Genomic DNA, 26656 nt, shown 5'->3' on the forward strand with positions numbered 1-26656 from the left:
ACTTTGGTCCATTATGAAATACACTTAAGAGCTCAAATAACCAGTGTCAGTCAGATTGACGGCCCTAGGCCCGTAGTAGCTAATACGGGGAAGAGGTTCTGTGCCATCCCAGTCACCAGGAAGCCGTCGTGAGCAGTGTTCTTACATTCTCCTTAGCAGAAGGTGAGCTCCGCGCACCTCCCAGAAGCGGCCAGCACGTCCCTGCGCCCCCTAGGCGCAGAGGCAGCCAGGGAGGCTCCAAGTGCTGGCTCTGCAGCTCCCATTGGCTGGTGCGCCTCCGCCTAGGGGCTGGATATGCCGGCCGCTTCCGGGAGCAGCATGGAGCCACGGCGGGCAGGGAGCCTGCCTTACCCCACTATGCCGCTGACTGGGAGTTGCCTGAGGTAAGTGCCGCCCTGCACACCCTGAACCCCCTGCCCCAGGTCAGAACCCCGCCCTGCACCCACACTCCCTCCCAGAGCCTGCACTCTGCCCACACCCTAGCCCCCTCTTGCACCCCAAACTCCTCATCCTGGGCCCCACCCCAGAGCCTGCACCCCAGCTGGAGCCCTCGGCCCCAGCCCAGAGCCTCCCCTGCACCCTGAACCTCTCATTTCTGGACCCCGCACTGCCTCCTGCACCAGCCCAGTGAAAGTGAGTGAGGGTGGGGGCAAGCGAGAACGGGGGGCTGGAGGGAGGGCGGGGCAAGGGTGTTTCAGTTTTGTGCCATTAGAAAGTTGGTAACTGTAGCCTGGAGGCTTGGCCGGGTGGGTGGGAACCCCACTAGCCCTTGGCCTGGCTGGAGCTCAGCATAGGCACGGAGCTCCTGGGGCGGCCACGCATGGCTCTGGGGCGGTCTCCGGGGCAGCCGCGGTACCTGCGGCCGGGGCTGGGGGCGGGACTAGGAGCAGGGGGCAGGGTGTGGAGAGCAGGGGGCGGGGACGGGGACGGGACTAGGGGGTGGGGTGGGGATCCTGAAGGTGGCCCCGCCCTGGCCGGCAGGTGCTTTCCCAGTCCCACTCCGGGCGGTGCACCGCCCCTGCTTTGTGGCTCCTTGGCCCGGCTGGACATGGGCAGCGACAGGTCCCCCGGCTGGAGACAGAGGCAGTGCTGGAGCCCGGCCCGGCCCTGCCGAGCCCAGCCTGGGACAGCACCTGCAGGGGCAGCCAGGTGAGCAGCTGAGCGGGGGGCCCAGGTACCGGCCACCAGTGGGCGGGGGCAGCCCCTGCGTGCTGGGGGTGGGGGGGGGAGGGTGGACCCTGTGTGGTAGATGGGCCCTTACGCCAAGGGGGGTATCTTAGCAGCTACTTTGCCTTACAGCACAGGGGAGGAGAGAAATGGGCATCAGGCTTGTTCTGGCCTCTCCTGGGGCCTAGGCTGTCTTTAACAATAAATTATTTTTGTAATCTCCCTCTGGCTGGGTGGAGATTGTCCCCTCCCCCTGTAAGTGATGGGGGGCTCTCAGCTCACCCGACCATAGGCCTCCTTCTTTCTCCTTCCTGGGCCTACACCTGGCCCCCCTGCCTTTGAGTGCTTGGGGCAGTAGGACCTCAACTGCTGCTTCCCTGCTCATGCCTGACCTGGGATGTGGTGCCACCTCCTCCATGAGCGCCTGGCACCAGCCAGCTTGCTCCACCCCAGAGGGCTGGGGTCAGCCTGGCCTAGGGTCCATGCCCAGGGAAGCAGCCAGCAAGGGGAGAGGTGGTCTGAGCCTGCTGCCTCTCAGGCACATACCCCCCCTACCCCCCAAAATATATATATATATCAAGCCTGCTCTGCACCCTCTCCCCTGGCTCCACCACTGCCTCCCCCATTTCTCTGGGCTGGGACCCAGCTTTGACCACTGGGTGCCAAAGAAGCAGCATCACTGCCTGTTGACAGCTCTGGGGGAGGGGGAGGAGAGAGTTGGGTCAGCCTCTGGCACTGTCAGTACATTGGCCTTTAAGGATGTAGCCTGTGGCTTCCCCTGCCCTTCCTGTGATAGATTCCTCTAAGCCCTGCCTTGGTGCGAGCTAGATCCAGGGCCATGCTTTCAGCTTGGGAGGGCTCGGGCCCTTCCAGCTCCCCTGTATGAGGCAAGCAGCTCCCTACGCAGCCCCTCAGGAGCAGGGAGGGAATGGCACTTCCAGGGGGAGGCTCTGCGGGGTCACAAACACCTACAAATAATCCAGCACCCCTGAGGAATCCAAAAGCTACTTTAATACGTGGAAGTGGGTCCACTTGGATGTGAATAAGAAGGGTGAGGGGCTCCTGCAGCTGCTTGGCTATGCAGCCCCAGGCCAGCCCCTCTGGGCCAACACTGTCTGCACATTGTAGAGAGTGGGGAGAACATACATCAGGCGCGGACAATCCCGGCGGGGCTACACGCTTTGCATTCTACCAGCAAGAGGGCCAGAAGGCTGTGGTGGGCTGGAGAGGCGGGCAGGGCAAGCGCAAAGGTGAAGGGCAGGGATGCTGCCTCACTTCTCCTGGGCCAGACCAAGTTCCCCACACGTTATTTCGGTTGCTCCTTCTTCTCACTGGCCTTTTTCTGCTTCTGCTGCATTATCTCAGAGTCTCTATTGGGAGAAAAGGAGCCTGTTAGCTGGTGGGCCAGGAGAGAGCAGCTGTGGCTGCTAGGAGCAGGGAAAGCACCTCAGGTTTTCTGGTAGCAAAAGTACTAGTTTCTGGAGGCAGGATTTCAGCACATGAGGGAGCTACTGGCCAGAGCAGGAGTGGCAGATCCAGGGCCCCCAAACTTCAGATTCAGGAGAATTGAATTTGGAAACCGTGGGTGGGTGGATGGATGGATTTGGGGTGGGGGGGAGAACAGGACACAACTACTTGAGGGAGGTGGAGATACAACAGGGTCTTCTCAAAGCAGTAAGAAGAAACATGGGACGAGGCCTCTGCTGGGGCACCCAGGTGGTGGGTACATGCTGCTGGAGGACAGGGAGAGCAGGTTACTGAGCATGCCAGAGCAATCGGACTGATGAAAGAGACAGCATCCCAGAGAAGAGAAGACAGTGCAGGAGAGAGGAGAAATGAGAAAAGGGGGAGGCAGGACACTCATTCATTGTTATTTCAGAGAAAGCTGAATGGCAGGACGGTCTGCCCAGGGCCCAGCTCTCTACACACTGCAGGTGAGAATGCTGGACTGTGACCCCCCCAGGCTAGCCCTGGTTCCCAGCAGAGGATGGTACTTCCATGGCTAGACCATGGACTGACACAGCATGCAGGGGCCCAGGGCCCTTTGAGCATGAACCTCTCTTAGAAGGGAGCCAAGACCCTGCTTCCTAGGAGCCCTCCAGAACCAGCTCTGGCAGGTGGAGTTGCTGCAGGGAGCATGGGGCTGCAGCCCCAATCAGGAACCTGGAGAGAACAAAGCCAGCCTCTTGCCTCTTCCTCTCATCATGGAAAGTTACCTCTGCTTCCGGGCAGCTGCCGACAGGCCGTCATCGCGCCGCTTCCCCTTGCCCGAGTCAGTCTGCTTCTTCATGTGCTTCTGACGGGCCAGTTCACGCTGGTTACCGCCTGCAACGACACCAGCAGAAGACTGACTCGCTGCACCCTGGATGAGAGAAGGCCCCAAGACCCAGCCCCATCAGACACCAGCTGCCCTCCCGTCTGAGGTACTTCTGGAAGCAAGGAGCACAAGCCTGAGATGAGAGGTTACTGGGAGGTCCCCCGGTGCCAGCGCTCAGGCTGGGTTACTGGCACAGCTGTCAGTTCAGAGAAGGGTCACTTGACCACCTGTCTTGAAGAACAAACTTGTCAGTATCCAAGGGGCAGCAGCACTGCACTCTAAGCGGGCAGTCCCCATGGAGCCCCAGGGAAGGGCTGTTCAGGGCGGGGCAGCTGGGTGTGTGCCTTGAAGAGCCCGGTTCACTCAACAGCCGAGGCAGCAGCCGCTGGAGCAGGTGTGCTGAGAACAGTAACTTGGGCAGGTGCGTGAAGTGCTCCACCTAGAAGCCCTACCGCGCTGTGGCACTGGCGCTGCCAGCCCACTAGCAGAGGGAGCTGGAGCTGGAGCTGCTTCCAACGGGCCGGGATGCAAAACCCAGGCTCTTTAAGCAACCTTTCAGCCAGCACTGAGAGGCTGACTCCTTGGACCCCCCCCAGGCCACAGCCTCCGGCTCTCACACAGGGCCGGCTCTAGGTTTTTTGCTGCCCTAAGCAGCTGCTTGCTTTGCTGGTGCCTAGAGCCAGCCCTGCTCTCACAAGTGGGGCTGCCTACTCCCACCCTCCCTGCTCCCCACATAACCCTCTGGGCTCCCCTGATCCCCGGAAATCTCTCCTGCCACTCCCCACAGACAGCCCTGGGCAGCCCAGCCCCCCACACCCCTGCTCCCCACATAACCCCCTGGGCTCCCCTGATCCCCAGAAACCTCCCCCCCAGACTCCCCCCACTCCCCACAGACAGCCCTGGGCAGCCCAGCCCCCCACACCCCTGCTCCCCACATAACCCCCTGGGCTCCCCTGATCCCCAGAAACCTCCCCCCCAGACTCCCCCCACTCCCCACAGACAGCCGTGGGCAGCCCAGTCCCACACCCCCCTGCTCCCCACATAACCCTCTGGGCTCCCCTGATCCCTGGAAACCTTCCCCCCACTCCCCCGGGCAGCCCAGCCCCACACCCCCCTGCTCCCCACATAACCCTCTGGGCTCCCCTGATCCCCAGACTCCCGCCCCTCCCCATAAGCCCCGCCCCCCGGGCTGCCCCGCCCCCACAGCCCCGGCAGGGCCGGGCCGGGCCGGGGCCGCCCGGCACCTACGGGTCATGGCTCCGCTCGGCTGCGTCCGCTCGGCGGCCACGTCCCGGGCCCCACCCAGGGCCGCTCCGCGTCAGCGAGACCTCAAGCTGCCCAACCACCACATCGACCCCGCCCACTGGAGGCTCCTCATTGGCTCAACGCAGTGAGGGGCGGACTTGGGAGTCGGATTTATGATTGGCTACAGAAAGGGGCGGGGTTGAAGGCCAGGCGCTCGGGGGGGTGAGGGTGAGCTCCAGGTGCTCTGGGGGTGCTGGGTTGGGGGGGAGGTCCAGGCACTCTGGGGGTGCTGGGTTGGGGGGGTGCTGGGTTGAGGTCCAGGTGCTCTGGGGGTGCTGGGTTGGGGGGGAGGTCCAGGCACTCTGGGGGTGCTGGGTTGGGGGTTGTGGGGGAGGTCCAGGTGCTCTGGGGGTGCTGTGTTGGTGGTTGTGGGGGAGGTCCAGGTGCTCTGGGGGTGCTGGGTTGGGGGTTGTGGGGGTGCTGGGTTGAGGTCCAGGCGCTTGGGGGTGTGGGATGAGGCCCGGGGTGCAGCCCTCTGCATGCCCCAATCCCCGCGCTGAGATCAGGCCTGGCTGCAGGGCGCTGGCTAAACAACAGCCACCTTTATTTACAGACACACAGGTCACTGCTAAAGTCCTGTCAGCTGGTGATCCTGGCTTCACTGGGAACGTGGCCTGTGTCCTGTGCTGGACACCCCAGGGCTCGCACAGGAGGAGTTGATGGGATGACACCTCCCTGCCCCCCCCTTTGCTGTGGGAGGGGCTGTAAACCCCCTGCATCCCTTGTGTCCTTGGCTAGTCTCAGCTCCGTGTTGTCAGGAAGATGGAGGTCACCGTGCTGCCCAGAGCCACGGCCACAGCACCAAAAAGCAGCTTCCAGGGGGTGACCTGGAAAAAACAGGAGGCAACTCAGCTAGTGTCCTTAAATGGCTGTGGGCCATTGGGGTCCATCTGCAAGAGGAGAGAGAGAGATGGAGAGAATGAGCTTCACAACAGCCCCCTGCATGGCAAGAACCCCACAAGGCAGCCTGGGGCCATGCCATGTGCAGGCTGGCCATGGGCAGGGCTCACCAAGCCTGTTGTCTTTGGAGGAGAGCGCAGCCCCTGTACCTAGGAGATGGAGGTTCTCTTTCCATTTCTGACTCCACAGGTCATCTGAGTGGGCTGTGGTCTCACTACTTGTGATTCAGGGACAGTGATGCTGACCTGCCTCGTAGGGAGAGAGTGTGTGTCAAGAGCTTTGAGATGATAGGGGCGGGCCAAGGAAGGCTCTGATTCATCTCCCTCCCCACAACCCGACTGCCAGCCAGGCTGCTTGTTCCTGTCTTAGTTTCTGGGTTTCATTGCTGGGTTAAAACAAGGAGGAGTCCTTGTGGCACCTTAGAGACTAACATTTATTTGGGCATAAGCTTTCGTGGGCTAGAGCCCACTTCATCAGATGCACGGAGTGAAAAATACAGGCGCAGGTATAAATACATGAAAGGATGGGGGTTGCTTTACCAAGTGTGAGGTCAGTCTAGTGAGATAAATCAATGAACAGCAGGATACCAAGGGAGGAAAAATAACCTCTGAAGTGGTAAGAGAGTGGCCCATCACAGGCAGTTGACAAGAAGGTGTGAGTCTCTGCAGCCTTCCAGCCCATCCCTGCACAATGCCAGATGGGGCTGGGAGTGTCTGCATGGGCCCTAGCTAGGCAGGGACCTTGTGAATGGGTGCGATGGGGTGTGCAAGCCCCACATTGATAAGGGCTAAGGACCAGCCCTGGGCCCAGACAGTTCTGCCCAGCTGCCCCTGCCGGACATGCTCTCGGTGGAGGCTGAGCTCAAAGGGGGCAGCTCAGCTCAGTCTGGGGGGCAGTTGTGTGTTGCAGGCTCCTGCCGAGAAGCTGCTGGGCCCCGGGTGGTTTGGCCCAGGCCCTGCTGCCAAGCCACCGCAGAGGATGGATGGCATCGATGAGCTATGATGGAGAGAGGAACACCCTCCGGAGGGGACCTGAGAGGACTCCAGGGAGAACGTAAGAGGGCACCAGCAGAGGAAGCCAGGATAGGAAGTGGCCCAGGGAGCAGGTGTATGCCGCACATTTTTTAACTACCATTTGATGGGCCCTGAGCTGGAACCTGGTGGAGCAGCGAGGTCCTGGGTTCCTCTACCCAGGCCCTGGCCTCTTGCCGCTGGATCAGACACCACCTCCCTCCCAGTCCCCCAACAATGAAGACCTGGGTTCTGCACCATCAGCGTCTGCCCTGGGGAGAGCATAGGGAATTATAAGAGGCCCCACGGCTCCTTTCCGCAGTGCTAGCATCCACCCGCCAGCTTTCTGTTCACATACACAAACCAGCAGGCGCCCCCCATGTGTAGACCATGCTCTCCTGTTCATGGGCAACAGGGGAAGTGTCTCCACCCAAGAAGAGGTGACATAGCCTCTACCTGAGCCTTCCAGCTGGGAATGAATCACTCTGGTAAAACTCAGGGCCTTGGGCCAGGATGACAGGCGTCACAGCTAGGCAGGCAGGCTGGGCAAGGCAGGGCCCGAGGTGATCAGGCTTTGGCTGCAGACACAGGCGTAACTGCGACCAGGGGCAGTAATGGGGAGGCAGAGTTCTTGTGCCAGAGCAGGAGCAGCACCAGCACCCTGGTTGGGCCACGCCTACATACCCATGCGCTCTGGCGCGCTGCTGGCTGCACCAGGCCGTCCACGCCTGTGGGGGCAGGGCGTTCCGGCTGCCCTTTCTGACGCTTCGCTAGCTTTGAGAGCTCAGCGTGGATTGCCTGGAAGAGACCAAGAGAGGACAGCAGGTCGTTAACCCTGGAGGGCTCCACCTGCTTCCTTCTGGAGCACGGGGAGGGGGCTTTTTGTCCTGCAACTGTCATTCCTCCTGCCTCTCAACCCTTTTATATGGCAGCAGCTTTAGTGGGAATCTGGTTGAGTTCACTCCTGGTTAGTCAGGGCTCCTGGCCTCTCTTTCCTGTTCTGCCACTGACCTGTATGACCTTGGGTAGGTCACTGCCCCCTGGGCCCGTAACACCTGGCTAAAGCACTTTGGGATCCCTGCGTGAAATAAGCAGGATACTGGCTACCCCTGTAAATGTGCTGCTTGCCGGCAGTGCAAGGTGAGCTCTCCCCTTGGAGCCAGGAGGGAGGGTCCTCGCTGCCCATCCGCTCCAGGGAGAGTGGATAATTCAGGAATTAGCCCCTGGAGGGGGGCCGTTGCTCTGCTCTTTACCTTTGTGGTGGGCTCTAGCTGGAGGGCTCTCTTTAGGATATTCATGGCTTCCTGGTCCTCTCCTCGTTCTGACAGCAGCTGTGAGACCGAGGCGACGGTAAAGAAAAGAAGGGAAACCGATCAGGAGGCATAGAGCTATGGGGGATGGGACGCAGTGATAAGGGGGAAGGGCTCACATGGAGAGAGCCTCAGATACACCCAGAGGAAGAGCCATTTGGTTACTAACTCCCAGTACTTTCCTCTTGGCTCCTCTTCCTTCTCTCCTGCTGCCCATTCTCCCCCTGCCCCCTTCTCTCTAGCTCTGACTTTGCTTTCTCATACAGTCCCTTTGGGGTAAGGCAGGGGTGCTCAAACTGGGGTTTGTGACCCCTCCGGCGGCCGTGAGCTGTCAGCCTCCACCGCCAAGGCCCGCTTCGCCGCCTGCATTTATAACAGTGTTAAATATAAAGAAGTGTTTTTAACGTATAAGGTGGGTTGCATTCAGAGGCTTGCTTGGTGAAAGGGGTCACCAATACAAAGGTTTGAGAACCGCTGGTGTAACGGTCTCCAACCCAGACTCAGAGCAGTTGGAGAAAGAGGGCCTGACTGGTGAGATCTCATCCTGGAACCTGCAGATCCAATGCTTCTAGTCTCCCTCCCCTCCATCTCCTACCAGCCGTTTCCCTCCTCCCCGGGTCTGTGCCCAGTCTGCTGGGTTCCCTTGATGTGGGTGCTGGGCTGTACCTTGCCTTTCCTGTAGAGAGCCTTCACGTTGTCGGGGTCGATGTGCAGCACTGCATTGCATGATGCCAACACCTCCTCAAACAGCTGCAGCTTCAGCTGGGCAGCCGCACAGTTATTCAGACATTTCACTTGATGCTCTTGCAGCTCCTCTTCCTCCTCGGGGCTTGGAGGGACTGGGAACGAGCCCAACAACAAGGCGGTCAAAGCCAGCTGGGACAAGTGTGTTCTGCAGCTCACACAGGAGAACGTGCAACCCCAGTCGTGTGCCAGCCTCTTATCTCGGACTCTCTCCCTGCTAATCCCAGACCCTCTTAGGGTGAAGCCCCCAGTTTCCCCTCCACTCAACTCATGTGCCCCAAGCCCAGGTGGCCTCTTATTTTACCTGCACCAGGTGAGTCCAGGATGCCCAGGGCCAGCTGGTAGGATCGCATGGCCCGCTGGTACTCCTCCCGCTCAAAGTGGAAGTTCCCTCGCTCCCTCTTCTGCTTGCTGAGGCCGATTCGCGCAGAGGGTGGCAGGAGCCCCAGATCGGGGCTGTCCCGGATCTGCAGCAGGGTCACCTCATACAGTAATGAGGCATCCGATGGGATATCAGGGTCCCTGGAGGGAGGAAGTGAGATTTTTTGCCTTTCCCCAGTGTGACGTTATTGACATAAACTGGGACCATATAGATCATTGTTGCAACCAAGGTCCTGTAGTGGCACCCAAATCTTGTATAAAGGGGGTCAAATGGGGTGTCTAAGACAAGGTTATGGTTTACTGGTTATGATTATGCTGTCTATATGTGTGTATCAGTTTTGTAGTTGAAGTTATGAATATTGGCTCTATACTGTCTGTATGGCAAACTTATGCTATGCTTCTGGGTGACATTCCAGACAAGCTGGGATTAGCTCTGCCTAGCCTGCTTGATGGCCCATTAAGGACCATCAGCTATACAATGGACCCATTGAGAGAAGGCCAATATGCCTTCAGACTCAGCAAAGTATGCAGGGACTGGCCCATGTGACTCCAGGCTCCATTTTGCTGTAATTTTCCACAGTAAGAACAAAGAGGTGTTCTTACACCTGGAAAAGACTATATAAGGCTGATGCCTCATCTCCATTTTGTCTTCAATCCTGCTTGTTGCCTCTGGAGGGACTTTGCTACAAACTGAAGCTTTGAACAAAGGACTGAATGACCCATCCCAGCGGGGGATGTATTCCAGAGACTTAATTTGAACCTGCAGTTTATTCTATCACTGCTGCAAGCCTGAACCAAGAACTTTGCCATTACTGTATGTAATTGATTCCATTTAACCAATTCTAACTCTCATCTCTATCTTTTCTTTTATCAATAAACCTTTAGATTTTAGATTCTAAAGGATTGGCAACAGCGTGATTTGTGGGTAAGATCTGATTTGTATATTGACCTGGGTCTGGGGCTTGGTCCTTTGGGATCGAGAGAACCTTTTTTTTCTTTTACTGGGGTATTGGTTTTCATAACCATTTGTCCCCATAACGAGAGGCACTGGTGGTGATACTGGGAAACTGGAGTGTCTAAGGAAATTGCTTGTGAGACTTGCGGTTAGCCAGTGGGGGAGACCGAAGTCCTCTTAGTCTGGCTGGTTTGGTTTGCCTTAGAGGTGGAAAAACCCCAGCCTTGGGCTGTAACTGCCCTGTTTGAGCGATTTGTCCTGAGTTGGCACTCAGTTGGGTTCCGCCAGAACCTCATCGTCACACCCAGTACTCCCTTCCCTGGGCTCCTGCCTTCTGGGAGTCAGGGTGCAGAGCCCCTTGGCTTCTGGAACCCCGGAATCACAAACAGTGCGGATAGCTGTGATTTTACTAGGGACAGCTGGGCCAGGACGACAGGACCCCTCCAGGCAACCAGCGCCTGGATTACTCTTCGTTCCTTTTGCCAAAGGAACAGTGAGGGGTGGGCAGCACCTTGCAGCTCTAAGCCCAGAGCAGGGAGAGGATCAACCACAGCCTACCTGCCCAGGTGACCGTAAGCATACAGGAAGCTGGTGAGCAGGAAGGACACCTCTCCTAGCTGCATGGACTGGACACCGAGCTCCAGAGCCTGTAGAGAGGGGGACAGAGTAGAGTGGTTTATTCCTGCCCCAAGACATGCACCCATTGCACTGCATGGAGACTCCCCTTGGCCCAGCGTGTTTGACATGGCATGCTGCAGAGAAGTTAGAGCTCAGCAGTGCCTATGCTGAGTTCCACCATCTGCCTCCTGGCATTGGAGGGAAGTGACTGGCTCCTGGTGCTGGGCGTTCTAGGGTCTCTACTCCTCTCCGTTGCTGTTGCATGCCAGAGTCAGGGGAGGAATCTGCCCCACAGGGCCCCATTCTTGTGGCATCTGTTCCCTTCCTGCTGCGGATACGTGGGTGGAACAGCGAGGGGGTGTGGTAGAGAAGGGTGGAAGGGTCAGATCAGGTTCTGAATTGCAGCTGAGCTGCTGGGCCCTGCACCAATAGCAGGGCTTGGGATGGATGTGGGGTTCTCTTCCCCCTGACTGGGGACTCGCCTCTGGGCAGAGATGTGAAACTGGGAGTCTCTCTCCTCTGAGGAACCCTGGGGTCAGGATGGGATGGGAAGTCTCATCTACTTCCCCTGCCCCCACCTTGCCCCAAGGGATGTAGATTCTAGCTGGACCCAGAGGGGCTTCTTGGCAAGAATCATTTTCTGTAGCTGTCCTCACAGGCTTCGAGGTGTTGGCTGAGCCACAAGCAGCGTGGGGGGCGGGAGCAGCAGTGCCGCAGAATAGGTGTGCAAGCAGGGTGTAAGCCAGAGACCCCTGGGGGGTCTGGCAGCAACACTTGTCACTACACCTCACTTGCTTGTCATGTATATCCCCAAAGGTGGCATGTGAGCTATCACTAGGAAATGAATAGCTCATTGCTCATTAATATTCTTGTGTGATGTCTGTCTTGGGGGTGTACGAACAGTTACGTATGTGCTAGACTTGTGTTCTCAGCCATGCACAGGCCCAGTCTGCCCTAGACACTGCAGTGTATTTGCTTGGCTGACCAGCCTTGGCGTCAGGCAGGGAGAATGAAGGTGCATTTATAATCTAAGGTCAATAGAGCCATCTGGCTACCAAGGGGAGGAGGTAAGAAGGCAACTATCACCAGCGGGCAGGGAAGGAACCAGCATGACCTCTGATCTGAGAATGCGTCAGTGGTTTACGGGACTCTAGAGCCAGGGCGTAAGTAGTTGAATCAGTGGATTGTGTACAATATTACGGTGTTATACACGTGTATCGAGTATGAAAGCTGATGACACACTGGTGATTACCATCTTTGTAAGGTATCTCTATTAACACTGTATGAGGAACTGTGGATGCTCACAGATATTCTGCTTTATAGTCTGTGACCAAACAAAGGGAAAACAGGCTGTCTCCCAATGACGTCAAACAAGGTGTGACCAAAAACAATGGAAGCCCCAGTTCTATACGGCTCAAGGGGATGGGAAGTACACAGCAGGGAAGACCAGCTTGGGGTCATCTGAGTCTGGGGACAAAACAGTGAGTTTGGGGAGAGAAAAGAAGCCATCTTGGCATCCATCACTGGCCAGACACAAGGGGCCAGCACGCTGCAAGCTGAGAAAGACGGGTCCTTCAGCCAAGGGGGTTGGAGTCTCTAGGAACTGAATATAGGTGAAAAAGCTGCCTAGGCAAGGGTCTTTCACCTAGGAAGCCAAGGGAAACCAGCCCCTTGTACTTCTGTGGAAGGTGACTGAGGGACAGTTGGCCATGGCTGGAAAGAAAAAGATTAGTAAGAAATCTACCTTGACCCAAGGCTGTAGCTGGTTGAGTTAAGTCTAGGCCACCAGAAAATGTATTTTACTTGAATCTGCTTGTAATCACTTTGGCTTTATCCCTTGTACTTGAACTCACATAAAACATCTCTCTTTTGTTAATAAATGTACTTTACTTTTAATCTAAACCAGCCCTGTGCTGGGTTTGAAGTGAAGTAATCGTTAGCAGCTTGTTGCCTTAACTGGAGTTGTGTTTTTGTCTCTTTAAAGGAGCAATGGAGCTTACTACTCCTCTGAACGTTCCAGGAGAGGGTTGGACGCTTCAGGGCAGACAGTTTTGGGGAAATTCAGGACTGGGGTCACTTGGTGAACAGTCACCAAGGCTGGTGGAGACCTGAGTGTGGCTGGGGTGTAACAAACCAGCTGCTGGAGTCAGAGTTGCTGAGCCAGGGCTGCTCAAGGCACAGACACCCGGTGCGGGCTTGTCTGCTGGCTGGGAGAGTCCAGACAGGCAGCTACAGCAGCAGAGTGTTTTAAGGCCCTCAGGGTTACAGGACAAGTGAGGAGAGAACCTCGGACTAGTTTGAATTGTACCCCAAACTGTGACCGGGGACCCATGGCATTAACCCGGCCTGGGGGGCAGATGAGTCAGCCCTCCCATTGTTATGGCATGTGTTATACACCAGTAACGTGCTTGGATCTGCAGCAAACCCCAAAAGGCAGTCAGTCCCTGTGCCTGAGGGGGACTCCCAATCCAGGGAGCCCACAGGGCAGGGGCACCCCGAGGAGCAGCTGTTGGGACTTTGCCTTGTGGCTCTCTCGCATTTACCATAGGGCTGCTGGTAGGAAGCAAGAGCCACCCCAAAGTGCGCATCCCCTCTGGGCATCCCAGTACATCTTGCATCTAGGTGGGGCAGGGTCTGGCTCCATTTTCATCCCTTCCGTCAGCTTTTAGCAAGTGATCACAAGAACAGGGCCTTGGTGAGGCCTGCAAGCCACTGTGTGAGGCTGGATCCTGTGCAACTCCACAGCCCTCTCGCTCCCTCCTTCCCGGGTTCAGTTACTACCATCGCAGACGTGTGTGCGTTTTAATAGGATTCTAGAGCCTGCAGTTGGCTGCTACTTCAGTTGACACTTAGGCATGCACCATAAATGCCTGGGTTACACGCCTGTGGGCGCGCTGAGCTCAGGGACTGGAAGGGCCCAGGAAGGATTTTTAGACAACAAATCCTGCACTTGGCAGGGGATTAGACTGGATGACTCTTGCAGATGGTCCCTTGGTACCCTGTGGATCTGTGATTCTCATTGGCTGGACTGGCCCCCTGGGCAGCTTTCCAGCCAGTCAGCCCTTCCCATGGGCTGAACCCAGGAGCTGGGAATTACCACCAGGAGTTTATTTGCCTCCCTGTTTATGCCCCAGCTCTGTAAGGGGCCAGCACAGCCAGGAAGGGGTTTTGTTACTGCCTTGCACAGCTGGTAGGGGGAGCACAAATGTGGTGTGTGGGTTTTACACAGTCTATTTCTTTGCAACAGCAAGATGGGATCAGAAGAACATGGCCACTGATGCCTATGGCTGGAGTCGGGCATTTAAAAACTGGCAAATGCCAACCTCCAGGGGCACCAAACCATCCAGCCTCGATGGTGACTCTGTCCTTAGGGTGCAGGAGGAGACCAGACCTGTATGACGTCCCCCTGCTCCAGGATGAAAGTCAGCTTCGGGTCCTTCTCCACCAGGCTTCCATCCTCCAGGACTCCCAGCAGCTTCACAGTCACCTCCTGGCCTGGCTGGGGTCTGCTGGCCTCTCCTTGGCCTTCTCTCACCAACAACTTCCTCAGGAATCTGTCCTCTTGGGGAAGCAAACAGGGAGAGGGGAATCAGTCCAGGGGAGCAGGAGCCCCTGCCACAGTACCTGTGGGACTCCCCTGGGCAGAGAGGGACCCGTTCTTCCCTCTCCAGCTGGGGCACTCCTCGCTCTCATTCCCCCTCCCCTCAGGGGGCTCCTTGAATATGAATTTGAGGAGATATACCTATCTCATGGAACTGGAAGGGACCCTGAAAGGTCATCAAATCCAGCCTCCTGCCTTCACTAGCAGGACCAAGTACTGATTTTGCCCCAGATCCTTAAGTGGCCCCCTCAAGGATTGAACTCACAACCCTGGGTTTAGCAGGCCAATGCTCAAACCACTGAGCTATCCCTCCTTCATATTAGACCCCTTGTTTTAGTGCTTCCGCTCTTGGCTCTGCAGCATTGGTCAGCGAGGGGGAACCTCAAGGAGGTGACTGCACTTCCCTAAGGGCAGCTATGCTTTATTAGGTGTATTACGGTAGCATTGAGATCAGTGCCCCGCAGGGCCGGGCGCTGCCCAGGCATAGGAGCGATGGACCCTGCCCCAGAGTCCACAGTCTGTTTACACCAGGCAGAGCCAGGCTGTGAGGAAGCAACTTGCCCAAGGTCACCCAGCGGCTCAGCCAGGACTAGAATCCAGTTCTCCTGAGTCCCAGCCCCTTGCCCTGCCCACCAGCCTGCACTGTTTTACATGCACGTTTCTCTTGGCAGCAATTCTGTGGCCTAGAAACCGGCCAGTGCCATTGAAGTTCAGCTGCTGGAGTTCAGGGCCACACCCCCTCTGCCCAGCGTGCCACTCAGCAGCTCTGAAGGGGCCAGAAATGCCCCATGCTCAACACTTGGGGTCTGTGCACCCAGCAGAAGGCTCATCCATGCCATGCTGCCCCAGGCTGGCTAGCCACATGGCACTGTGCCAGGCACAGCTGGCCAGCCAGAGACCCACCATCCAGCAGGGCCGTGCCCCCATGCTGCATTGCAATCCAGTGCCAGCCAGGGGGCAGCCAAGCGAAATGTGGTAGTGACAATGCCAGTGTGGGTGCTCCGGGAGCCCGTCAGCTCTCGGCCTTGCTCTCAAGAGTAATTCAGGGGTTGTGCAGCAGAGAGGGTGGGGGGCAGATGGGAGCTTCCGCAAAAGTGGCTCTGGGGTCTTGTTTTCCAGTCACCCCTTCCTACCTTCCCTCCCCCAGTCCTGCTGACTCACCTGTGACATCTGCCCAGCCAGCGGCAGCGAACAGCTCCCCGAAGCGGCCTTGCTTTGGCCCCAGCAGGCGCTCCAGCCCCTGGTAGAATTGTTGCTCCTCCTCCTGGGGCAGGGGGGCTTCAACTGTAGTATGGGGCAGGAGGAACTTGACCACCCTCCCCAGACAAGGGCTCCCCTCCAGCTCCTGGGCTGCGTAGCTCGCTGCTGGCTCAGCTGATGCTGGCTGGTTGGCACGCTGGCTCTCCTCTGCTTCCTCCTTCCCCACCTGCGACATCTCCAGAGGCTCCTGGGTCTGGCCCTGGGAGAGGGGTGGTCTCCCACAGGCGCCCCCCGCAAGTCCCAGGCCAGCCCCGGCAGACTCACAGCCCAGCTCTCACAGGGGCTCTTCCCAGCCAGCGACCAGGAGAGGCTGCAGCTGGGGTGTCTGGGCAGCGACTGCCCTGCCTCGGCTCTAATGCCATCACTGCCTTTGCCAGGCTGATTAGCATAAGCCCCCCGCATCCCAGGGCCTGGCTGCGCTAAGCCCGGATCTGCCTGGCCAGGGCTCCCGGGAGCTGCCCCTCGCTGAGCCTCTGCACGGGGGGAGCCGGGCTCGGCCGCAGGGTGCCCAGGTGCGGGGCGCGGACACTGGCCCAGAGCCCGGCTACCCACCCGCCGGGCGGGCTCCTGCTGTGTGTCCGGGGCCCGATCCTGGCCCGGCCCCTCTGGGCCGTCAATGTACAGGGGCCGCGGCAGGAGGCGGCCCGGGGGGGGGGGGGTGTAGCGGGCCGGGATTGCACAGTGCGGGACGCTGCTAATACGATTAGGAGATTGGCTCGGGCTGCCGCAAAAATAGCCCCGGCGGGCGACTGCCCCAGCCCTGGCCCCGCCCCCGCCCAGCCCTGGCCCCGCCCCTCTCCGCTAGGCCCCCCCCGCCCAGCCATGGCCCCGCCCATCCTGACCCCGCCCAGCCCGGCCCCTCCCGGTCCAAACCAGCCCCGCCCCGCCCCTCCCGGCCCCGGCCCCGGCCCCGCCCGGCCATGGCCCCGCCCTCAGCCCCGCCCCGCCTCCGCCTCCGCCCCCGCCCAGCCATGGCCCCGCCCTGGCCCCGCCCCGCTCGTCTGTGAGCCGAGCGCCGGGGGCTCCTGCAGCCCGACCCGACCCGGCCCCACTCCCAGCCATGCAGTGGCCGCGGGCGGAGCTGTCCGGGCGGCTCCGGTACCGGGGCGGCTCCCGCGGGCCCCGCCTCAGTCTCCTGCACCTGAAACTCACCGACCCGGCGCTGCGGGCGCTGCGGGCCTGTCAGCGGCTGCAGGTGCGTCCGCGCGGGACCGGGTCAGCGCCCCCCGTGTCCCCCCATTTCCCCCCCGGGACCGGGTCAGCAGCCCCCGTGTCCCCCCACCTTCCCCCCCAGGACCGGGTCAGCGCCCCCTGTATCCTCCCATTTCCCCCCGGGACCGGGTCAGCGCCCCCTGTGATCCCCCACTGCCCCCCTGTTACCCCCCACCTCTCCCCCTGGGACCGGGTCAATGCCCCCCGTTACCCCCCACCTCTCCCCCTGGACTGGGTCAGCGCCCCTCCCCCACCTTCCCCCCAGGACTGGGTCAGCGCCTCCCGGCCCCCCCCCTAGGCTGGGCCAGGGTCCGTGCCCCCTGTGTCCCTTCACTTCACCAACCGGCCTGGGACCGGGTCAGTACATTTCCCCCCCCCCCCAGCCCTCCCCTTCCAGGCTGGGCCTGGGTCAGCGCCCCCCACCTCACCCCCAGGCGCTCCCCCTGGCCCAGGACCGGGTCAGTATCCCCCCTCACCCCAGGCCGGGCCCGGGTCAGTGCCCCCTGCGCCCCCCCCGGGACTGGGTCAGCACCCTCTTCCCAGCCACCCCCTCCCAGACCGGTCCTGGCCCAGAAGCTCTGCTGCAGTTCAGCCAGGACAGCCCTATGTGCAGGGGGGGGCTCCGTGCTCCCCAGGAGCAAGGCGCTGGGCTCAGGGTGGCACCACTGTGTGACCCGGCTGTGTGGGGGCGCCTGAGTCACAGGGGTCTGGACGGTGCAGCCGCTAACTGTCCCTCTTGTTCTGTTTGCAGGGCTCAGCCCAGCCTGTCATCGCCTTCCAAGGGAGCCAGGGGGTGAGTGGGGCGGGGCTCCCTGTTTGGGGGGGGGGTTGAGGATGGGGCCACTGGGCTCCTCGAACACACTGAGTGCGTGTGAGACGGACGCCAGCCCAGCCCCACTGGCTTTCCACAGCCCTGTCTCCACTCCTGTTTCCAGCCTGGGTCTGCCAACCCCAGCCATGTTCTGGGCCTGTCCCCACACCCGCAGCCCAGCACCATTGGCAGCGACCTTGGAGCAGCCCCTCCCTCGCGACCCCTTGGACTTGGCTTGGGCGAGGGCAGCACTTGTTCCTCCTCACTCTCCTTCCTTGCCTACGGCTGGGGTAGGGGCAGCCGTCGAGCCGGAGGCGAGGGGGCTGGGAGCTGAGCCATGTTGAAGGAGAGATGACGGGGCAGGGGGAGCACAGCATAGCCCTGCTCTGGGGGAGGTGCGGTGTGAGCCGGCAGGACCCGGGCGGAGCGCTCATCCTGGGCAGGTGGGAGCTCCATTGCTTGGGACTGGACACGGCCGTGGCACTGCAGGCGGGATTGGCCCCTAGCCCCGGCAGCTGAAGCTGTAGATGGGACCCAGGGGATTTCCCCATCTCCATCACCTGTGAGCCTCCTCCCAGGACTGTGGGGCTGGGGCTGCTCGACAGACAGGGCCCCGCGGAGGCTGGGAAGCAGCTAGGCTGCAGGGGAGAGGGGCCCTTTTGATCTGTAGCCAAGGGAGGGGCCCACGACACGGCCTGGGGGTGTCACGGCCTGTTCGGGCCTGACTGGCTCTCGGCAGCCCCAAGGGGGATGGAGCGGAGTGACTGTGCTCCTGCAACCCGTGGCCTTGGCAGCTCAGGGCCCTGTAAGCTGCCTGCCCTGTGCCGGGCTTGGCTGAGTCTCTTCTCTGCTGTTTTCTGGGGGCTCTGGGGTCAGAGATTTGCCTCCCTCCCCTTTGGCTCCAGGCTGCTGCAGCACCTCAGCTGCGCCATGCTTGCTAACTAGCTCTGCAGGGGATTCCTGCGGGGAGCTGCTGCCTGAAGCTCAGAGAAGGGTCCCTCTGGCCTTTGCCTGCAAACACATTAACAGTCCCCTCGCAGGGGGGCCGGGGGCAGGTGTTGGGCTGTGAGCTCAGCAGAGGCAGCTGGAATGAGAATAGGTAAAGCGCTGGATCCCCCCATTTGTCCCCCCTCTGCCTGAGCTGGGGCAGAGCGCCCGCCCCAAGGGTATGTCTGGGGGTGCCTGCCCCATGTACCCCCCTCCCCCTGAGCTGGGGCAGAGAGCCCCTGGCTTGGCCAACTGTCCCCTGCCCAGAATGCCAGCCCTCCCTTCTGCTGATCCCCCTTCTGTCCCTCCACTAAGAGACCCAGCCCCAGCCCCCCGGCTGTGTACCCCACTGCTGGGAGTAAAGCCACTCCAAGTCTCCCACTGGCTCCCCCATGTCTGGAAACGGCCCAGCGTTGTAAGGGTTAAATCTCTGCTGGTGATCTGCCCCCTGGAGAGCTGCTGCTAAAAGCAGGCTGTAGCCTCGTGGGGGGATCCTGAACCAGACAATTAGATGGCAGTGCTGCTGGGGCCCTTTGTCTGTACACATGGGGTCTGGGGAGCCCCCAGTCCCCCTCCCTGGGAGAGCTGGGGCGTGTGCAGCTGAACCTGAGGAGAGCTGCCAAGTCCCAGGCAGGGATGGGGATGTGGGGCGGGAGGAGGATGCAGAGGGGCAGGGACAATGCAGCTCCCCTCTTCTCAGTGCCCCACTCCCCTGGGAATGGTCCCATGCGCTCCCTCTCTCCTGGACAGTACATCAAGATCCCCTGTGCCCTGGGCAGCCCTGGGGAAGGAGCTCGCCTCTTCACCTTCTACCTGTCCCGCTACAGCAAGGACAAGCCGCAGGCCAGCTTCGACTGCATCCGGCAGTACGTCTCCAGGTGAGTGAGTGGGGCCGGTCTGTGCCCCAGAGGCCCTGTCCTGGAGACTTCCCGGAACTGGAGGCTTGTTTCCTGCCCTGAAGCTCTAGGCAGGTAACCAGATTCCTGGCCTCTGCCCAGCTTGTGGCTGGGGGCAGGGCCAAGGGCTTGTGGGAACCTGACCTGGCTGAGTTGGGGCATGGCCAGCACCTGAGTCCGAGGCAGCTCAGAGGGGTGCGTGTGTGAGGCGGCTGGAGATGGGGTGCAAGCAGTGGGGAAGGGGCTGTGTCTGCTCTGGTGTCAGGGAGGGGGCTGGCTCTTTGCAGATGCACCCGCCTGGCCATGCTGTCCAGTGACAGTTCTGTATGGAGCTGCAGCCCCAGATCCACTGGGGCACCGTGTGCCGGGAGCTCCCTGCCTGTGCAGCCCCCACCCTCCAAAGAACATCTCCTTCAGGATAGCCGAGGGGGGTAGCAGTGATCAGGAGGGGGCTGCTCTCCCCACACGGGCATTGGAGCAGCTGCTCCTGAGCAGAGAACAGTGCCGAGTGAAGGGGTGACTGACACCCTCGGGCTGTTCAGTAGGGCGGGAGGTGGCTGGGAGTTGCCTCAGCGTGGAGGGAGCAGGCTGCGTGAGTTGTTTGGTGAGAGCTGCTGCAGTCTCAAGCAGCCCAATCCCCTAACTCTTCCCACCGACCTGTGCTAACTTGGGGGGGGGGGGGGGGCGGCGGGGAGGTAGGAAGGCAGGCAGCAGAGCTCTGAGACCTACTGGCCTGTGGGAGGGGCAGCCCCACATCCCTGCTGACGCCCCTGCGGGTCATCTGCGGAGAAGGCGCTTCCATTCCAGAATGCGCAGGAGACACCCTCACCGAACTGGTGCTGTGACCCCAGCTTTGGAACAGTCTCTGGGAGGGCTGTTCAGTGAGACGGACCCCCGAGGGGTCTCACTCTTCCTCCAGGGCAAGCCACGCAGTGTCATCGCCTCCTTAGGCTGCATCTCTGGCCTGTCAGCCACTCTCGCTGACCGGAGCCATGGTGGGAAGCAGTCCCACTGAGGCAGACCTGTACTATCTCAGGGAGCAATGCAGCCCCACCAGCATCTGCAGGGGCACTCACTCAGTGCTGAGAAAGTTGGTTTATGGTCGGCTGGCACACAGCACAGGGAGGCCTTCGGTAGCACAGAAAACAGACAGTTACAGCACGGTCTGTCCTGTCAGCATGGAGCCTAAAGCCCCGTCCCTCTGACCCGTCTTTGTCCCAGGTCAGGCGAGCCCTGACTGCTTCCCACAGCCCACACTTCACTTCCACCTCAACCCTCCATCCCCCAGTCCTTTGTTCTCCAGCTGGGCAAACTCGGCTTGGCTTCCAGCAGAGAGGTGGAGCCATCCATGGTCCTTAGTCGTTAGGTATCGAAGTCCTGGTGACTGGATTTGCTGTTGTCTTCATGGACTCTATTGATGAGGTGCCAGCCTGGTGCCATTCACACCTGTGCTAAAGCCCGCCTGCAAGTAAACAACCTTTTCCCACCACCTCGCTAGCAATGCAGCATGTAGGGGAAACTGAGGCACGCAAACTAGTCATACAAAATGTGACAGAAAATCTCCACTCCACCACAGTAGGAGGCTGCCCTGGGGAGTGCCGTGTTGGGCAGGGGCTGGGGATGAGACAAGACAAGGGCACATCACTGGCTCTGACCCCTGCCCCTGCTGTGTGGTAGCGAGTGCCCCCTGGTCTGGGGGTGTGTCTAGGCCCCTCTCCTTGGCTTGCTTCTCAGGATGGGCTAGCAGAGAGCAGGGGCCAGGCCAGTGACACAGGTTTCTGTGCTCTCAGGCTGGGTCAGAGCCAGCTGGACTGTGTGGGCAGCATCCAGGAGAAAATCACCGTCTGTGCCACCGATGACTCGTACCAGCTGACGCGGGCGCGTGTGTCCCAGGTGGAGAAGGAGGCGTGGAGCAGAGCTGCTATCGAGATCAAGCCAGCAGCCCCAGGCCATGGTAAGGCAGGATCCTGCCACGGTCAGGGCGTGGCTCACGAGTGGGGCTGACCTTGAGAAGTGGGAGGAAGCGCTGAGAGAGCCGAGCAGCCCGTCCCACTCTGCGCCTGGGCACGGGGCAGTATGTGGCCCGTGTGAGTGCTGGCAGCTGGCTCTGTGCCGCGCATGGGTGGGTGAGGCTCACTACAGCTCCTGCCTGGAGGGAGAGTGAGCAGAGCTGGGCTCCCATGGCCAAGTCTCTCTGTCCCACACCTCGCGCAGCCCAAGGTGCGGGGCCCTGGGAATCAGCCTGCACCAGGCCTGCTGGCTGCACCGGGCCTGCTGGGCGGGGTTGGTAAGGCTGGATTCAGGAAGAAGCTGGGGGCTGAACTGGGGCTGCAACAGCTACTGGGTGAGCCCAGCCTCTCTCTCTGGGTGTCGTCTCACCTCCACAACCCCTGCCCGGTCCCCCTGAGCTGCGCATTGGCTGCAGCAAATGTGCCAGGCCTCAGCTTGGCAGAATTTAGCCCAAACTCACAACGAAGTGGAGGGACCCAGGGGCTGCAGAGGAGAAGGCTCTTGCGTCAAGGGGGCCAGCTATGGGCGGGCAGAGAGGAGTCTGGTGCTAGCTGTGAGATCCGGGATGAGAGGCCTTCGGGGCACATCTGGAGGGGTTAGTTCTTTATTAGCAGCCATTTGTGCATTGATTCCTCTGCAGGCAAATGTGTCGCCATCCCAAAGAAGCTGGGCATGAGCACCCCACTGGGGAAGTGCCCCACTGGGTGCCCTGCTCCAGGGGGCAGGAAATGTAGCCCCATGGGGACAGATCGCAGGGTTCTTGTGAAATGCCTAGTGCAGCTTCTGGCCCTGCGGCCCCACTGCAAACATGAGCTCCTGGAGCGGCTGAACAGGGTGCAGATCAGCCTGAAGGACAGGGCCCAGCTGCTGCCCATGCTGGAGGAGGTGAGTGTGGGCAGAGGGGGCAGCGCGGCGGCTCCTGTCCCCTGAGCTCTCGCTGACTCTGCTGCTCTCGTCCACGCAGGTGGGGCAGCTGAACCCCCGGGAGAGCAGCTACAGTCTGAAGGAGGAGCTCTTTGGGCAGGTGCAGGAGGACTGGCTGGGCTACACGGCCGAGGAGCAGCAGCAAGTCAGGCAGCTCCTGCGCAGGTGCAGCCCTGGGCCAAGGGACAGAGAGCTGCCCTGGTGCCCCCGGTTAATGCCGAAGTCCTGGCTGGCTGTGGGAAGGGGCTGGATGTTTCAGAGCAGGGGAGGGTTGCAGGGCACTCGTGTGTACAGCTGGCTTCAGGCACAGAAGCTTCACAGCCAGATGGTGGGTTCACACCTTGTTCCCATCTCGTGTGCTCCGTGCCATCCCCACGCCAAGGCCCTGACCGCAGCCTGCCCGGCCCCATGGCCTGGGTGCTGGCAGGGCATCTCCTCTCCTGTTCTTGGGTGACACACTGCCTTGGCCCATGGTAGCTGCCCCAGATATCTTCTCTCTTCTGCTCCAGGAAACAGGCCCACGGAGCTGTGGACAGGCCCTTCTTAGTGCCTCTGGAGTGCCCGTCTTGCCAAGGTGCCAGCAGAAGGCCCTTGGGCGTGGTAAGTATTGGTGGTACGAAGCCTTAGGCAGATGGATGCTCCAGCGCAGGCACCAGAACAAGGCAAGGGCAGGAGAACGAGGGCTGAAAACCTGCTAAGGCTAAATGTCCAGAAATCTGGAGATCACCAGCATGGCTTAATATCCCGATTTTCATATTTGAATATGCCTGGATTTATTTGCAGAGATTGCACATGTCCTGATTACCAGAACTGAGCTGATTTACAGATATGCTGGTGCCACTTCTTGAAGCCATGGTGCCCCCCGTCCCCCATGGGGCAAGATCAATTCTTCCCCCCAAAATCCAGAGCCCCAGCATCCTCCTCCACTAACCCTGGGCAGGCCGGATACCTCCCCCTCGTTCAGGGCCACTGCGGCCGCCCGGCCACCCCATGGCAGGTTCCACCCACCACCGTACTGCTTAACAGCGCAGCACAATTCCCCGAGGTTCCAGCTGCAGCAGGGAAGGAGCTGTAGGGTCATGGGAATGACTGTGCCCAGGCCACTGGCTGGGCAGCTCCTTGAGGCTCTGCCTTGGGCTGAGTCTTCCCTGGGCTGGGAGGGGGCTGGTCCCAGCTGCGTGCTTGGCTCTGGCTGGGCCTTGCCCCTTGCTGTCCCACTGTCACTAGCCATAGCACCAAGTCTCTGGCCTTGGGTGGGTTGGGGGAGTAGGCTCTAGTCTCCGGCTGGGTGGCTGGAGTCCTGGTGGGCAGACTGGCTGCAGGGGGCTGGAACAGTTTGTACAGTGGGGAGCTGAGAGCCATTGAACCAAACTGTAACCCCATGGGATGGAAACACTGCAAGCCAGGGGTGCAGCAGCCCCCCAGCATCCTAGATCCAGCACCTGTGCCTGGCTGGCCTAGAGCAGTGGGCTGCAGCCTAGAGCATCACCTCTGCCCTCCAGAGCAGGGGGGTGAGAGCCCTGCATGTGGGGAGGGGGTAGCCCCGTGGGCCATGATGAAAGGGGTGGATCCCTCCTTGCTCACCTGTTTCCTGCAGTGAGGGCTCCAGCCTGGGGGGTGAATCCAGGACAGCCCCCACAGCCTGGTGGGTTTTTCTTTCAGAAGCGGCTGGCACTGCTGGATGCCTCGGACCCACAAGGGCTGAAGAAACCCTGTGCCCAAGAGCACCCCCCCAGCTCTCTGGGGTCCCACCGCAGCCTGCAGGAGCCTGGCCTGGAGCATCGGAGAGCCCAGAGCCAGCGGCAGCCATGCCAGCTTCCCAGGCCCAGCGCGGAGCTGCAGAGCTCAGAGGAGGAGCCGAGTGATGGGGAGGGAGGTGATGACTGGGAAGAGGGAGCTCTGCGCCTGGAGCAGCACCTTTCTGCCCTGCAAGGTGAGGGGCTGTGCTGCTCCCAGCCCACCACAGGGACGTCCTGCTGCCAGCCAGGCTCTGACCCACCTTGTCAGCTGTAAGCACCCCTAGCCAGAGCTGTCTGCCACATAGGGCTGCACGGCCCCCAGGCAGCGAGACTAGGGGAGAGCAGTCCGGAAGCCTGGGGGGGGGGCTGAAAAAGGACTTGGGGTGAGTCCAAAGCGAGGCTCACATCAGAGCTTCAGGGAGGGGGAAGTTGTGGCTCCAAAGTACCAGCTAAAGTCAGAGGGAGGAGTCTCCCCCATGGACAGCAGGGGGCACCCCAGGAAGGAGGCTTCTGTGGCTCAGGCGCCAGCTGGGGATGGGGCCCCGGGTTCTGTTCCCGGCTCTGTGTGACCCTGCCTGAGCCGTTGCCCCCCCGCCAGTGATACGGGGAGGGGGTTGAGGCTGGTCCCTGCACAGAGAGCCCTGCAAACCCACTGGTTAATGCTTGGGGGGGCTGGGACTCAGCCCATGAGCAGTGTGTCTGCTCACAGCTTCCAGGGCCACGCGCTGGTGGTGGTGGTGGTGGGGGGGGGGGCGTGAGTTTTGCTTCCCTGGGGCAGGTCACGGCAGTGCTGGGCAGAGCCCCTGCACCTACCGCTCTGCGTGGCATCAGGGCGCTGTCCCGTCCCTTCTGCACACCAGCATGGCTCAGGGGCCCCGCCTGAGGCAGCGCAGGTGGCTGGAGCTCACGACTTTGCAGGCAGCTCCTGCTGGGGTTGTTGGTGGCTCCGTAACCCCAAGGAATTGAGGGACGGAGGCTGGGGCTGGAGGGGAAATTACTTTGAAGAGTTTCTGCCCAAATTCTTTTGCTTCCTCCCCAGACAGCAGCTCCCGGGCAAGCCCCCCGTCCTCCTTTGCTGAGCTCCCAGATTACTGCCGGTAAGCATGGCTGGGGCGGGCACTCCTTGCCAGGCACATTGCTCCTCACCTGGGTGACAGGCTAGCTTCTCGGCAGACACCATGAGGGGGCCCTGTCCCAGCTCCCCCAGCCTGAGCTGGGGGGCGTGGAGCCAGCCTGAGCTGCAGATTCCTAGCCTGTGAAGTCCAAGTTGTAAATGGAATCTCAAAGCTGGACCAGAAGCAGACCAGGCCCCACTCCAGAGCTACCGTGTGGGCAGTGGCGTGACAGCACCACCTGCTTCTGGGCAGTGCCCACCTTGTCTCTTCCTCATGCACAGGGAAGCTGAAGTGGTACGGGGCAGGAGATGGAGTTGCTCCTACCAAGCAGCATTCTGGCCTGTGCACCTCATGCAGAGCCCCTGCTGCTCAGCTCACCTGGCCTTGATGGAGGGAGTAGTCAGTAGTTTTCCCGGTTGTGCTAGGAAATACAGAGCCATCTGTTCAGTGGAGCAGCATCGCGCCTACATGGAGGCGTTCAGTGCGGATTACGCAGAGTACCGGCGCCTCCACACCAGGATCGGACACGTGAGCAGGACATTCATCCAGCTGGGAGCCAAAATCAAAACGCTGCCGCACGGGACGCAGGAGCACAAGGTGAGGGTGGGCCGGGCTGGGCGGCAGGGCAGCGTGCCTAGGCCGAATGCTGAGTTAGCTCTCTTGGTTTGCAGGCTGTGGAAGACAGAATCTTACAGGAATACCGGAGGTTCAAGCAGGTGAGGCTGGCAGTGGGGGGCTGGGGCTGATGCTCCCTGGCAGGGGCTGACCTGGGCTCTATCTTGCAGACCTACCCCAGCTACAGGAAGGAGAAGGACCGCTGCGAGTATCTTCACCAAAAGCTGTCCCACATCAAGGGCCTCATCCTAGAGTTTGAGAAGACAGGGGCTGCCTCGAGCCTCCAGTGCTGAGCCTGCCGCCTTGCCACCGCAGGGAGCGGGGGCCCTGCCTGTTTTCTTTTCCCTTCAGTGCAGGGGAGGAAGGGGGGGGTTAGCGAACTCTCCTGTAGTAGTACAGTAGGTGCAGCCCCCCAGCCTAGTGTCCAACCCAGCCATTTGACTGCCCTGGGGTGTGTTGGGGGGTGGGTTGCAGGACAGAGCATGTGGCTGCCACAAAGTAGAGAGAGTGGGTGATGGTCTTAGTGAGTTGTCCCCGGTGAGCTGCTGTCCTACCTGTACCAGCTCCCAAGGGGCACCTGGGGCTAGTGGTGCAGCTCCAGGTTAGGATGAGTGCCTGTGTCCTGCTCAGGGGGCCAGCTTGCACCACAGAACTCTGCCTGGGCAGGATCCCTGGCTTAAGGCTTGTCAGCCAGCATGGCTCATGCCAACTCCATGCAGTGCTCAGCCTACGCTGTCTGCTGGAGAAGGTGGCTTTTGCCATCAAGTGGAACCTGCCAC

The 26656-nt window shown here is 60.4% G+C and overlaps 3 protein-coding genes across 5 annotated transcripts; 1 reads left to right on the forward strand and 2 right to left on the reverse strand.

Annotated features, from left to right (window-relative positions):
* Positions 1–2156: 2156 nt before the first annotated feature.
* SERF2 (small EDRK-rich factor 2) lies at positions 2157–4795 on the reverse strand. Of its 3 annotated transcripts, none has more exons than XM_065412181.1 (3): positions 4733–4795; positions 3384–3492; positions 2157–2537 (listed from the first exon to the last, which is right to left on the reverse strand). In XM_065412181.1, exons 1-3 carry the CDS (start codon positions 4737–4739, stop codon positions 2474–2476), a joined length of 180 nt encoding a protein of 59 aa, XP_065268253.1. In that variant the 5' UTR covers positions 4740–4795; the 3' UTR covers positions 2157–2473. The 3 variants fall into 3 exon arrangements, with proteins under 3 accessions (XP_065268253.1, XP_065268254.1, XP_065268255.1); XM_065412182.1 differs by having other exon boundaries at positions 3384–3711; XM_065412183.1 differs by having other exon boundaries at positions 3384–3715.
* Positions 4796–5529: 734 nt separating this feature from the next.
* On the reverse strand, positions 5530–15743 carry LOC135885168 (peptidyl-prolyl cis-trans isomerase FKBP8-like). The gene is made up of 8 exons (XM_065412815.1): positions 15470–15743; positions 14099–14268; positions 10648–10736; positions 9058–9275; positions 8676–8848; positions 7953–8030; positions 7384–7497; positions 5530–5616 (listed from the first exon to the last, which is right to left on the reverse strand). The coding sequence occupies exons 1-8, from the start codon at positions 15741–15743 to the stop codon at positions 5530–5532; spliced, it is 1203 nt and encodes a 400-aa protein (XP_065268887.1).
* An 885-nt stretch (positions 15744–16628) lies between these two features.
* On the forward strand, positions 16629–26170 carry ELL3 (elongation factor for RNA polymerase II 3). Its single transcript, XM_065412734.1, has 12 exons — positions 16629–16763; positions 17532–17573; positions 19329–19456; positions 21265–21428; positions 22125–22369; positions 22449–22573; positions 22918–23008; positions 24071–24341; positions 25187–25244; positions 25688–25859; positions 25934–25978; positions 26048–26170. The coding sequence occupies exons 1-12, from the start codon at positions 16629–16631 to the stop codon at positions 26168–26170; spliced, it is 1599 nt and encodes a 532-aa protein (XP_065268806.1).
* The last annotated feature ends 486 nt before the right edge of the window (positions 26171–26656 follow it).

Source organism: Emys orbicularis, chromosome 10 (assembly GCF_028017835.1).
Source record: "Emys orbicularis isolate rEmyOrb1 chromosome 10, rEmyOrb1.hap1, whole genome shotgun sequence".
NCBI lineage: Eukaryota > Metazoa > Chordata > Testudines > Emydidae > Emys > Emys orbicularis.

Bases quoted from the DNA above. Each gene is read 5' to 3' on its own strand.
- SERF2 (XM_065412181.1), bottom strand. The intron at 2,538-3,383 runs GTAACTTTCCAT...TTCTCCCAATAG, and splicing joins GCAGCTGCCCGGAAGCAGAG to AGACTCTGAGATAATGCAGC.
- LOC135885168 (XM_065412815.1), bottom strand. From the start codon at position 15,743: ATGTCGCAGGTGGGGAAGGAGGAAGCAGAGGAGAGCCAGCGTGCCAAC. The intron at 9,276-10,647 runs GTAGGCTGTGGT...TCCTCCCTCCAG, and splicing joins GCTTACGGTCACCTGGGCAG to GGACCCTGATATCCCATCGG. The intron at 5,617-7,383 runs GTATGTAGGCGT...TGTTTTTTCCAG, and splicing joins CAGCGCGCCAGAGCGCATGG to GTCACCCCCTGGAAGCTGCT.
- ELL3 (XM_065412734.1), top strand. From the start codon at position 16,629: ATGCAGTGGCCGCGGGCGGAGCTGTCCGGGCGGCTCCGGTACCGGGGC. The intron at 19,457-21,264 runs GTGAGTGAGTGG...CTGTGCTCTCAG, and splicing joins ATCCGGCAGTACGTCTCCAG to GCTGGGTCAGAGCCAGCTGG. The intron at 22,574-22,917 runs GTGCAGCCCTGG...CTTCTGCTCCAG, and splicing joins GTCAGGCAGCTCCTGCGCAG to GAAACAGGCCCACGGAGCTG.